At 46.9% G+C, this 13,042-nt stretch overlaps 1 protein-coding gene across 4 annotated transcripts in view; it reads right to left on the bottom strand.

Annotated features, from left to right (window-relative positions):
• The window catches only part of Txnrd1 (thioredoxin reductase 1), a 63,774-nt gene that overhangs the window by 12,050 nt on the left and 38,682 nt on the right, over window positions 1-13,042 (bottom strand). For 3 of the 4 annotated variants that reach the window (NM_001042513.1, NM_015762.2, NM_001042514.1), the window contains 10 exons: window positions 10,940-11,062; window positions 9,979-10,051; window positions 8,290-8,409; window positions 6,327-6,469; window positions 5,810-5,925; window positions 3,727-3,952; window positions 1,669-1,761; window positions 1,114-1,190; window positions 577-733; window positions 382-489 (listed from right to left, as the gene is read on the bottom strand). In NM_001042513.1, coding sequence (NP_001035978.1) covers window positions 382-489; window positions 577-733; window positions 1,114-1,190; window positions 1,669-1,761; window positions 3,727-3,952; window positions 5,810-5,925; window positions 6,327-6,469; window positions 8,290-8,409; window positions 9,979-10,051; window positions 10,940-11,026 — 1,200 coding nt within the window. In that variant the 5' untranslated portion in view covers window positions 11,027-11,062. Of the gene's footprint in view, window positions 1-381; window positions 490-576; window positions 734-1,113; window positions 1,191-1,668; window positions 1,762-3,726; window positions 3,953-5,809; window positions 5,926-6,326; window positions 6,470-8,289; window positions 8,410-9,978; window positions 10,052-10,939; window positions 11,063-12,399; window positions 12,738-13,042 lie in introns of all 4 variants that reach the window. The other variant, NM_001042523.1, reaches the window with a different exon arrangement.

The following is a 13,042-nucleotide window of genomic DNA, read 5'->3' as shown; positions in this document are numbered from 1 at the left end:
ACCAGAGACAATGCTCAGCAGTTAAAAAGACCTAGGTTCAGTTCCCAGCTTCTCTTTAGCTCGTTAGCAACTTCTGCCTATTTGTGGACGGCTGAAGCCATCTTGGTGAGCACCTGCTAGCTCACAACCATCTCTGTGCCTCTTGTCCCGAGGGATCTATCTGATGCCTTCTGGCCTTCACGGCACCTCTAAGTGTGCATGTGGTGCAGAGATATACGCAGGCAAAGCACCCATATACATAAAATAAGAATAAATAAACTTATAAATCCAAAAAACCAGCAGGCATGCTCATTCACCTGTTTACAACTGTACTTTTCTGCACACCGGAAACCATCTTGACTCTTTGAAAAAAGCAATGTGAAAAAGAGGCAAAGAACTTACTTCAATATTTTCTTCCCCAAATTTCTCTACGGCTTTTTCTTCAGAGAGGCCACAACAGCCATATTCCAAAGGAGTAAATACAGTCGTTGGGACATTGTCATAGTCACACTGTGTCAAATGGAGAAAAAATAATTAAGAGAGGCAAAAAATGACAATAGAAACCATTGTCTCAGCGGGCGACAACGCAATTCTCACTTTGACATTGGAGCCTCCATACAGCCTCTGAGCCAGCAATCTCCCCGCCTGGATGGCTACGGGAGTCAGCTCTAGCTTCCCCTCCAGGATGTCACCGATGGCGTAGATGTAAGGCACATTGGTCTGCTCTTCATCCGTGACGGGTATCTTTCCGGTTCTGTAACCATCAATTGCTGCTATTAGTGAAGTAAAACTACATTATCTTCCTCCCCAGGAGAACAACGCTCCGATTACTGACAAAACAGCGCACAGGACTCAAAATGCTTAGCAAGAATCCTGGCCACTACTTTAAAAATCAAATATGAAACATATTTGACAAACAGGAGAAAAACTCCTTTCATATAGTGGTTAAGACTGTCAGTCCTAACTAACAACCCCATACACCCTGACTTGGTAGCGCTGAGCATCCAGCTCCTAAGAGCATCCAGCGCCTAAGAGCATCCAGCTCCTAACGGTAATGCCCAGTCCCGGGGAGATGAGCTTTACAAGCAAAGGCGGAGGGAAGCCGTGAGGAACCACGCTGTGTGGTCGCCTTACTTTTCGTTTATCTTCACGCCCACGGTCTCTAAGCCAATAGTTCTCGTACAAGAATCTCTTCCTACCGCCAGCAACACCTAAAAAAAATAATAAACTGTTAACAAAGTCACCGCATAAACTACTTAAACACAGACCTGAAAAACACCTCTCATTAATAAAAGTCAAGAGTTTAAGCAAAGCAAACCCTTTTACGTTTTAAAGACTTTTGAACGACCAAGCCAACGTCTCTTGGCATTTCTTACAAGAAAGGGAGCTGTTGCCCTAATTAAGTTAGACAAACTTAAAAACAAAGTGCACCATCCATGGCCGAATTATCTCCTAAGAGATCGTCTGCAAAGACGAAAGGGAACGCAGAGTCTAGCTCACTAGCAACTTCTGCCTATTTGTGAGACTCGGCATACAGAAGGAGGGTTGAAACCATCTCTGTGACAAGATACATTCTAATATCAGAGTAACTGAGATGTCTTAGAATGTGCAAAGAGCAGGGGCATTTCAGAGAGGAAAGTCACCCAAAGTCCATAAGAGACCCCAGCCTGACCCAGGCCCGCTCCTTACTGTGTTAAATTCGCCCTCTATGGTCTCCTCGCTGTTTGTGGATTGAGCAGTCACCCTGAGTCGGCCTGGTGTTCCTGCTTCGATCTGTTCAATCTACAAAAGGAAACAAAGAAAGATGCAGACAAGGAGGATATCCCATTTTTTTTTTTCCTATTTCCATCTGCTTAGTCCTCAGGAAACAGAACTCAGCCCTGAGAGGCTTTTACACCATCTCCCTCACGTAGCAAGAGTGGAAGAAGCAACTTCCAGGGACCTCACTAACACCACTTGCTTGAGAGGCTTTTTCTCAAATAATTCTTGAACAGGGAAAAAAGTGGGAAGGAAAGTGGAGAACACATAGCACGCTCCCTAGGACGGAGCCATCACCCACTGCTGTCTGCAGGGTAATTACTGATGAGAGCCACGGCCACTCAACTTCAGAGCATCCTTTTCGACTACAAATCCTCATTTTCACTGACAAAAGAGTGAAGTATGTGAGTAAGGACTTAAAGGTGAGTTAGAGAGCCCTAAGAATCACAGTGGGAAAGATGTGTTTATGCCAACAGCTGCTGTAGGTCCAAGAAAGGAGTAAGCAGCCTCCTGAATTAGCAGGAGAAATAACATTCCCACCCTAATGCACACAGACGTTCATGACAACCTACAGGACGCAGATGTTCATGACAACGACCTGCATACATATTTGTGACAGCCTACGAGCAGGCTAAGGGCACCAGCCGCAACAGTCCACCAGCTTTCTGAGGGGTCCACCACTCCTTGAATCTTGACAGTATTCAGGAAGAGTTTACATTTCAGAAAAGCAGATACTTCCCGCAGCACAACACACACTCTCTCCTAATCACAGCCCTAATGCAAACCTGTTCCCTAAAGCCAGCCAGAGCACTGGTTCTCAACCTCCCAACGCTGTGACCCTTTAGCACAATTCCTCAAGTTGTGGTGACCCCCCAACCACAAAATTATCCCTACTTCGTAACTGTAATTTTGCTACTGCTATGAACCATAATGTAAGTACCCGTGTTTTCTGATGGTTGTAGGGAACCCTTGTGAAAGTTTCTCCCCCACCCCCCACCGCCCCAGGGGTCACAGCTGAGGATGAGAGCCACTGAACTACAGAGATGAAGTGCTGCTAACTTACTGGTAACTCGCAAGAATCCAAAGCTCAGCCCTCACAATATGATCAGACAGGTGGCTAGAGCCTCACTAGCTCCAGGAAATCCAGACCTGCTGCCATTATTCTCAAAGTACAGAAGAAAAGAAGGCTTGGAGAGGCTAAGTAACTCTCCCTAAGTCATTTGGCAACAAATGGACAGTATTTGACCAGTGAGTCTGATCCCAAAACGGCACCTTAGTTGCCAGCACTGAGAGATTCACTCACACAAACCTAATTGACTGAGAGAAAAACAATCAGCCTAGCATTTCTAACTTTGCCAAAACCAAGCCACTTTCAGCCACACGAGAGGGAACTGCTGGTCTGAGATGCTCAGCGACGGACTTGACCTTGTAGCATGTGTGCATGGACTACTGTAGAGGGAACCTAGAGCCTTCTGCTTGTTACGCATGCACTCTTCCACTGAGCTATGACCCCAGCCCAGTGTCACCACTCTTCTAAGGTAACGGTAACAAAGTCATAGACGTAACGTGGTGCATTTTAGATACTTTATGGAGGGGAAGCCAGCCCACAAACAATTATCTCCAAGGAAATGGGATTATATAGTGGCTATGATGACAAGTTTTCCTGCAGAAGGCAGAGAAGAGAGAAGGGGAGAGTCTAGTGTGTGGGTGTGTGCATTCTGAGTTCTAGTGACACAAACAGTCCCGAGTGCAGCAGACCAGGGGCACCGCTATGAAGGGATGCAGTAAAGGTAACAAGGGAAGGGGTCGCTGACGTGACACAGCAATGGTTCTGAGGCAGCAGTCACAGCAGCCAGCGCACGCTCATGCATCAGCACCGCGCTCCCGACGGCCCCTACTGCTCAAAGGTCTGCCTGCTTCTACCACCATCCTGCCGTTCAGCCTTTCACCGTGATGATAAAACCAACGCAGCACAGAAAAGCCACTTACTTTCGTTGGGACGAACTGCCTTATAAACTTGATACCATGTTCTTCCATGTGTTCACCGATTTTGTTGGCCATGTCTTGGTCAAATCCTCTAAGGAGAATGGACCGCACCATTACAGTGACGTCTAAGCCGATACCAGCCAGAAATCCTGCACATTCCAAGGCGACATAGGATGCACCAACTACTAGGGTCTTCCCCGGGCAGTAAGGCAAGGAGAAAAGATCATCACTGGAGAAGGTAAGGGGGGAGAAAAGGAAAAGAGAGAAATGTTCATGTATGAATAAAGATGCAAGTATCTTCCACTTTCCAAAGAAGGAGAACTTTTACTATTTCATAGGACACTATACATATGACAAAATTCTAAAAGGTCTTAGATGCTCGTCTTTGTTGGCAATACCCAGCTGGTCTTTGAATATGCTAGTGGCTAAACAGAGCTGACAACATAACTTCTAGCACCAAACAGACCCCACAGCCATTTTATACTACGTGGAAACATGACCCATTTGTAAACCCAAACCATACTGACCTATGCTCAGTTGCCTTCCTGGGTGGAAAATGTTTTCCTTCTTTCCTGGAACATCCAGGAGCAAAAGTGGGGGTGGAGAGGCTTTGAAAATCTAATCTTCATAATTTAAGAAGTTTAACTCAACAAAAATTTTACGGTTGAGTTTAGAAGTAAGAGACTATAAAAATGCCCAGGTGTAGCAGCACTCGCCTTTAATCCCTGCCCTCAGAGAAAGAGGCAGGAAGGTCTTAGTTTGATGCCTGCCTGGTCTACATAGAAAGAGCCTGTCTCAAAAACCAAAAATCAAGGAAAACAAAACAAAGAACTCTATGTCAGGATAGCTAGGTGAGGGGTTTGTGACTGCAGACCCAGCACTTGGGAGGGAGAAGCGGAGGGTCATGGGTTTCTGATGGCCCTCAGCTGTGAACTGAGCGTGAAGCTCACCTGGGCTGTGCATTGCCCTCCAGCCTATCACCACCAAAGTAATAAGTGTTGGGCATAGTGGCAGATGCTTGTGGACTCAGCTTCTCAGGATCCTGAGAAGTGATGCTGAGGCAGCATCCTGAGAAGTGATGCTGAGGCAGGATCACTTGAGCCCTGGGATTCAAGTTCATCTAGGCAACATTGGCAAACCCTATTTCTAAGAAAATAAAAATCAGGATGGGACCTTGGTAGGGTCTGAATGTTTGTGTGCCCAAATATTAAAATTCCCCATAGTACTCTACCCCAAGTGTGATGGTGTTAATAGGTTTTTAGTAGATGATTAGGGCATAAAAAAAAATCTGGCTCTCACAGACAGGACCAGAGTCTATGAAAGAACTCCACAGACATGCCACCGCACTTTCCACTAAAGGAAGATGCCACCTATGAGCTGGGGATTCAGTCATGGCCAGTGCAAGCTCATGACTGAACCTCCAGAACTGTGGGCAGGCCCCGAGTTAGTCACTGTGTTACAACACCCAAAGACCCTAAGCAAGACCACACATCCCAGGTAGTAGGGACAGAAGCACCAGATGAGTATGACTCCTAGAAGAAGGAATCCAGAAATTCCCAGGCAAAAAAACATCCAAAATAGAAGAAACTGTCAATCTATTTTAATGACGTCATCATTAAAACAGTATTGGTAGTGTTATCCTTTGATGAGAAACATCTTTTTTCTTGACATGTTTTAGAAGGTTCTTCTACAGGGTACTGTCATGCAGTGGACCAAGGCCTCAGAAGTCTCGATGCACAGCCACGTCAGTTAACCCTTTGTTTCCACTCCCCTAGTACTAACAAAGAACATGGTCCTTGCTCTGCACAAAATAAACTCGCCTACAGGAGACCACATTTATGTTACAAAATAGCCACCTGGTTTACAAATACACATCAAGTGCACAGAGAAATGTCACTCCAACTACATCATGCTGCCAGGGTCATGTGCTCACTCTGCCACCAAGGCTTATAGCTTGTAACCTTTAAGACAGTGTCAGTCCCTGCCTCTCTTTCTTTCAATCCCCAAGGACAATGGTGGCAAGGAATTCTTTCCTAATCCAGGAAAGGAACCAAGCAGACGGCCAGTCGGGGCCTGTTTCACCCACCTGCTGATGCAGTACTCTTTGTCTCCAGGGATGCCCAGGTAGCGGGGCCTCTCACCTGTGGCGATGAGGAACCGCTCTGCTGAATAGATTTTTTCTTTACCTTTGTTATTTGTCGCCTGCAAAGGAAACAATGTCAATCCCAATGGAGGACTAGCCCTTAGAACCTGTGCTTAGCAGAGGGCACTTACAGTGTCTCCCTCAGTTCCCAGAACAGTAAGAGAAACTAAAGGCTGAGCAGATGAAGGACCGCCTTGAGGAATAGTGCTACAAGGTGAGGGAGCAAGCCTCACATCCAGGTAACCTGGCCCAGGACAGTGACACGCCCCAGCCCCACAGAAGGCCCCACGAAGTGTAGCAGCAAAGTGACCAAACTGAACAGTTAAGGTCACGGTGACCTTAATTTTTGCACCTTTATTTGATTTCTTAAAACACATTTGAAATGATTTTCTGTGCTAACACCAGTGAAAGCTATTTTGAGAAGGCAGGAGAGGAGCATAGAGTACAGCTTTATAATTACCACAATCCTGTGAGGACCAATGAACCTCCCGTAAGCATTCTCATAGACGACCTTTTTCTCCCGGAGAGCTACGCGGTAGCCCCAGTTCAGCGAGCCGATGTGACTCTGCACAGATTCCGTCATTTTCTCCCAGTCATGCTTCACTGCGTGAGAAGAGAGAGCGCTCAGTCCTTCACACTGCCTGATGACTTAGCTCTTCAGTCACTCGTTCCCACCCAGAAGGACGAGTTCTCTTGGAGCACAAACACCACTTTCTCGTGCCCAGGATTCAAAACCACAACACAAATTCTTCCCTCCTTTACCAAGGAGCGGGCTGGTAGTTGACTTTGGATTATAAACACTGATCTGTGGGGCACAGGGTGCCATTATAACTGCAACTGCAACAAAGTCAAAGGCTCTGCTCTAGCCGGGTGCGGGTTACTACACCGTAACTGGGCATGCTCAGTGTGGGCAGACTGTGGTACATTTCAGTGTGGCCTGACATCATTTTGGTCAATGAACTTTTACTGAAATACAGCCAAATTCATTTGCCTGTCATCTGAAGCTGGTTTTACAATATGAAAACAGGGCAGAGTGATTCCACAGAGCTGTATGTCAGGCCCCAGCGCCTCAAACACTTGCTGGCTCCTTATTCAGAGAAACTCATTGTCCCCAAACCCTTACCTGGAAAAAAGAAAAACTTCTGTTCTAGAACTAAATTAATCCTTAGAGTCAAGACAGTACACACTACATTTCAAAATTAAAAGTGATAGAAAAAAAAGTACTCTTTTTGTGACAGCACGTATCTACAGCAGCACTTAGCGGTGTGCTCCAGGCCAGTGTAGACTATAGAGAAACACTTCAGTCTCAGTAGCAGTACGTGTCTGATCCCAGCACTCGGGAGGCAGAGGCAGGTGGATCTCTGTGTTTGAGGCCAGCCTGGTCTACAGAGAGAATTCCAGGACAGCCAGGGCTACACAGAGAAACCTTGTCTTCCCCACCCTACGCCCCCACCCCACCCCAAAAAAACAACTGCTACCACCAACATCTACCTTTAGTCACTGGTTAATCACTGTTACTAACAACTTGAAGAAAACAGGACACAGGTCAAATACACTCAGGAGAGACAGGAAGACAAGTCCCAGGGAGGTTATGGCAGAGGAGGAAACAACACAGGTCTCTCTCATGAAAATGAAGCTTCTAACACACTGATCAAGGAGCTGGCCACTGAGCACAGGATGGAACCAGGCTCATGGTCCTTAGGTCTGTGTCCTGAATTAGCAGGACTGCACAATAGTTAGCCTGTGGCTTTGTAGCGAATAAACTACAGGCACTTGGTGCACACATCAGGAAACGTTACAACTTTTAAATGAGACGCTCACTTTAGGGGCTGTGGAGCCAAGGTGGCTGGGGGCAGGGCTGCTGGAGGGAGCCTGGAAAAGCCTACCTGGCTGGCCTCTGTTCACCAGAAGAGCAGAACTCACTGTCCACCAGGAACGGAAAAGGACAGTACACACCCTGCCCCCACATGCCAATCACCTATAGTAGTTACCAATATCTTACCAATATCTATTCCTATGTGGGTTGAGTTTGGTTTTGATTGCTTTCTTTCAAACTAAAGCACTGTACTGTAAGTAAATCAGTGGGTGGCGGACTTGTCACAATGCTAGCAAGTGACAAGAGGCAAGCCTGACATCCAGGTAAGTCACTCTAGTCACAGTGGTGCAGCTGTCAGGTAATGCCCCCAAGCCAATGATTCGAACTCATGTGCAATAAATACATTCGACTCAATATTGCCCACAGCCCTGAGTGCGGGTCACAACACCCTGTGAGCTCAAGAAGCGTTTCTCAGACCGGACAACTGGTAGCCCTGGGGCTGATCCGGGCTGACTAGGGATAGGCGGACCTCGTCTAGGTCCAGGTATGTGTAGACTGCACACTGCCAAGACCACACAGCTTTTGAGCCCCTCCTCTTCCCCCACACCTGTGTCTTCGACTTTCCAGCCATAGTTGCGCGAGTCTTTCAGAGCTTGTCCGAGCAAAGCTGCCTGGTGCATCAGCTTCTTAGGTATGCAACCCACATTCACACACGTTCCTCCGAGACCTGCAACAACAGAGAGGTCAGTTCACAGCCCGCTGCAGGGCCTTCAAAGAAGCCAAAGAGTATTAAGATGTAATGAAACGACGATGACATCATCATCACCATCACCACCATCACCATTATTAGTCTAATGTAGCAAGCGCCATAGTGTTTCTAAGGTCACGGAGCCTAATGTACAGAACAAAGTAGTCACTGTGAAACAGACACATTTCCACAATTTCTATAACTTCCTCCAGATTCAGAAATGACCAATAGTGATGCAAACATCGAAATTGTACTCTGTGCAGAACCCTATACCTGCTACTGGATCTACATGCAGAAATGGTGAAGAGGTTGCTATATTAAGCGTAGTTAGATACAGGTCTGAAAATATGTATAAAATTTGATGCTTATGTGAATTTTGGGGGAAGCAGCCTATAGTTTTCCCTGACTCTCCAAGGAATTCTCATGTTACAACTCCTCTCTCCCAAAATAGTAATCGCTAAGACCATCGAGATCACTGCTTTCTATTAGAACGAAACTCAGGCAGGGAGGAGGGAGGTGGCTCCAGAGCTCACAGTTCAAGGCCTGTCCTCTGAAAATACCAGTGTCACCATGAAGTCTAAACTCCACAGGTCAGGGACTGAACGCAGCACCAGGAACAGAGTGACACTTAGTCACTTGAGGATACGTGAGCTCACAGACTGCGCTGCAGTCTTATCTGGCTGGACTGCCACCACCTAGCTAATGTGAGCAGCGAGTGCTCTTTGTAAAAATGCACTAATAATCATTTCTCTTGCCTCTAACTCCTCACAGGCCCTCATTATCTGCCTTCATTGGTCCAAAGTCCTCACCGTGGCCTGTAAAGTGCCGTACAGTTTGACCTGCCTCTTTCTCTCCACTTTTACTTCTTGGCACACCCAGCTCTGACGACCCAGCTCTACAACAGAGGACTCTTACAGCCTCGCCTCGGGGCCTGAGTCTACTCTGTGGGCATGCTATCAAGTACTGCCTACAAGGTCTGCTTCAGCCTTTAGCACGTCTGCACCATTCTCTCCTGCAGCGCCTCTAGTGGGCATCTCTTCAGAAACCCTGGCTTAGAACTCTGTAGAGCTAAAGCCCTCCTCTACCCAGGAGGTCCTTCTTTCCGTACCACTCACCACCATGAGCCAAGTTCTTACTTCTGTTTCCCACTAAAGCGTACATTCCACAGGGGCAGGAACATCTTCCACTGAGTTCACTGCCTCAGCCCCATGCTCCTGGCTCACAAGTCACTGATACACAGTCAATGAATGAGCAGGCAACACGCAAGTCAGCAGGACTCAGATGACCACTGCTGCCCTTCTTAACGATCTGAATGCAGGGGGATTCGAAGAAAGCATCAACTCTCCCGGGTAACAGATTATGCAAAGGTGGCCCTGGAAGTCAGCTTGCGGTCAAGGGTTCTGCTGAACCTAAATCTACAGCACTGAACTGGATCCCTTTAACTCGGTTCACACGGGAGAGCTGGGCTTTGTCGTTTTTAAGTCAGCTTTTCGGAGCCATCGGCATCACCACCAGGGGAAAGCACTCGTGCAGATCTCAAAAACTCACCCCATCTGGTCCCAAGAGGAGTCGGTGTGACAAAATCCAAGACCAGCACTTTCTTGTCAAATTTGGCTGCCTCCTGGGAAACAAAGTACTCAAATGAGCCAGCAAGAGCGTGGAAAGGAGGGCTAGCACCCACACTATTTTTATTATGCTCTAGAGCCTGAGGTACAGCCAATCACAGATCGAAGTCTGGGAACCTCACTCACTCACTTAGCTCAGCTCTACGGCAAAAGCCAAAACACTGACAACATCAACGATTATACAGATTACAGCTGCAAAACTGTTTCCAACAGCTGGCCAGACCTGGCTAACTCCTGCATGGTTCCCCTTGAACATCAACAGACACAGCACAAATCGTGATAATAAGCACCTGGTAAGGCCATCTGAGTGTCTTACCCTGTACCCTGTGAGGCGACACAGTTAAAGGAACTGCTGAGTTTACCTCATATCTATATGGGAGGGGGGTTGTTTTCTTTTTCTGAAATTGTCTTTCTTGTAGAGACTATTTCTTTCTCACAGAGGAAGCGTGGTATACTAGCCACTGGACCTGCAAAGGTTACTGGAGAGCAAGGACAGAGGCTGTGTGTCCTTCAAGCATGCCACTGAGACAGTGACCCGCCGGGTGCTACTGCGGAGACAACTGGGAGACTTCACCGTCACTGGCTGATGGAGGCCAAAACTTGAAGGACTGTAACCACTTTCCCCTTTGTAAAAGTCGTGCTGGCAAGGCTGGCAGGCCTGAGGGCCATCCACACCAAGTGTGCCCTAAATTGCTGGGCTCTGAACTTCTACATGGAGAGGAAACTCCTCAGTCCGGAAAAGTGACCTACAGAGTTGTGTCTTTGTACCCCCTGTCAAAGTTAACAGAATAAACACACGAGCCTGGATGGACAAATGCAGAGGATGCAGAGAGCTGCCTGGGGAGAGGGTACTGCACCCTAATGTCACCAGCAGATAGTCTTGCCTTAGCTGCTGCCAGTCCTCCTGAGCCTCCTCCAATGATGATCAGGTCGAAGTCATAGGACCCAGGGGGATCTTTGGAGCCATTCATTGTTGGCAGCTTTTGAAGTTGGCCTTTTTTGTTCGGCTGCAGGGAAAACAACAGAAATGAAAAGAATGTAACTGAAGAGCAGCAATGCCCGAAAGTGCTGGGCCATCTTTCTTTCAAGGCAATCAAAGGCCATGAGGAAATCAAAGTGGAAATGTAGACTCCCACTTCAGCTGTGTGCAGAAACACCCAGGCTTGCTGAAGGCAAACCAATACTGCTTCACATCTAGGCCATTATCAAAGAGAACTGCATCCCAGCATCTTTTCCCATGCCTGCTCCCCACTCTCAAGTGTTAGACATTCTACACAGACAGCCCATCCAAACTGACTTACAGCTAACCTAAGTTTGATAACGCTCTCTCCCAGAATTTAGTATTTAGCAGGCCCATATTAATTATACATAATGGTTTTCACTGTGATATTTTCATACTGACCACCCAGGAACTTTTTCCCCTTACCTGATTTTTTAAATCTGTCTGTTTGTCTATAGGGAGGGACACCTGCCATAGCACGGTTGTACAAATCAGAGGGAAATTGCGGAGTCAGTTTATCACCTTGGTAACAGGCACCTTTGTCTGCTGAGCCATCTCACCAGCCCCCCTTCCTAGAGTTTTTAAACTAGGTTTTAAGTCAGGTTTCCCTCACTCTGAGGAAAATAAATCACAGAAACACAGAACTTCTACTGAAATTCTCCCAGTTACACAACCTGAGGCTATTAGATGGAACTGTTCGGCGTGGCTTTAATAGTGTCAGCAATACAATTTAGCAATCACCTTTACCTTGTCAAAGACAGATCAGTGGGCTAAGTCGTAAGCTAAGTCTGGTTAACACAACAAACACAATAATGTTAAGACAGCAGTTATACAGTTGGCGGAGTAATCAAGACTTTATTACATTGTGTAGTTGAAAGGCAAAATCTAAAATTGCAGAAAAATCACCAACCAGTATTGATCTACAGATAAACTTAGAAGTCTATGCCTCTACAAGGTACTTTATAGGTCCAGGGTTTTTTTTTGTTTTTGAGACAAGTGTCTTACTATGAAACTTTGGCTGACCTGGAACCCAGTATATAGACCTGGCTCTGCCTCCCAAACACAGGAACTAAAGGTGTGAGCCGCCAGGTTCAACTTCAAACCCATACGTGTACTGTACCCAGCCCTTGCAAGAGATTTTAAACAGGCAGGACACACGGAACTCTCTCTATAGCTAGCTACAGTCTGCACTGGGTTAGAGCACTGTTTTAGCATTACACACATTGTTACTTTATAATAAAGCCCTGGGCTAATGAGGGTAATGACAGAAAAGTTAGCAAGCACAGTAAAAAGATTTTTTAAAATCCAGCTTTACCTTTAAAATCTAAAAAGCCATGAACTTACCAGCTCAGATTGCGTATTTTTTTCCTGCCTACTATCAGGTGTGGAGGGTGGAGGGCAGATACAGGGGTCAGTAGGACAGGGCGTCTGGGATGAGGAGGGGAGTGTCTTGGAGGGACGTGAAGCAGGAAGCACAGCCCCACGAGGGCCCCTCAGCAGCACACGGGGCACATGTGGTGGCCGGGGGACTGGAGGGAGAAAACCTGGAAACCAGCAACAGTTGGGGCAAGTGGGTGCCACCCAGACAGTCTGCACAAAGGTTCTACCTCGAGAAGCTGGGAAGTACAGCCAGCAGTCATCAACTGGCATGGTGACCAGGGCTTCTCCTTCAATGCAGGGCACTGTGGGGGGAAACAAGCTGGTAGTAACATCCACTCAGATCACAGGAGTAGTCAGATAACCAGTGTGACTCCTCCCCAGGGAGTGGCCAAGAGCATGCAATCTGTTGGTTTTAAAGGGTAAACAAAAAAACTTAAACAGATGTTCTTAAAATAATAACCACCACCACCACCGTGAGGCTGAGGCAGTAAATCAGCTGTTGAGCTCGTTGTTCTTGCAGACTCTGGTTCCCAAACACCAGCATTATCATGCGTGCATATACACCTCCTTTAAATAAGGGGCACAGGTATGGCTCAATGGTAAAAAC

This window comes from Mus musculus, chromosome 10 (assembly GCF_000001635.26).
Source record: "Mus musculus strain C57BL/6J chromosome 10, GRCm38.p6 C57BL/6J".
Taxonomy (NCBI): Eukaryota; Metazoa; Chordata; class Mammalia; order Rodentia; family Muridae; genus Mus; species Mus musculus.
The sequence above is the reverse complement of the archived record's forward strand: the minus strand, read 5'-3'. Positions and strand labels throughout refer to the sequence as shown.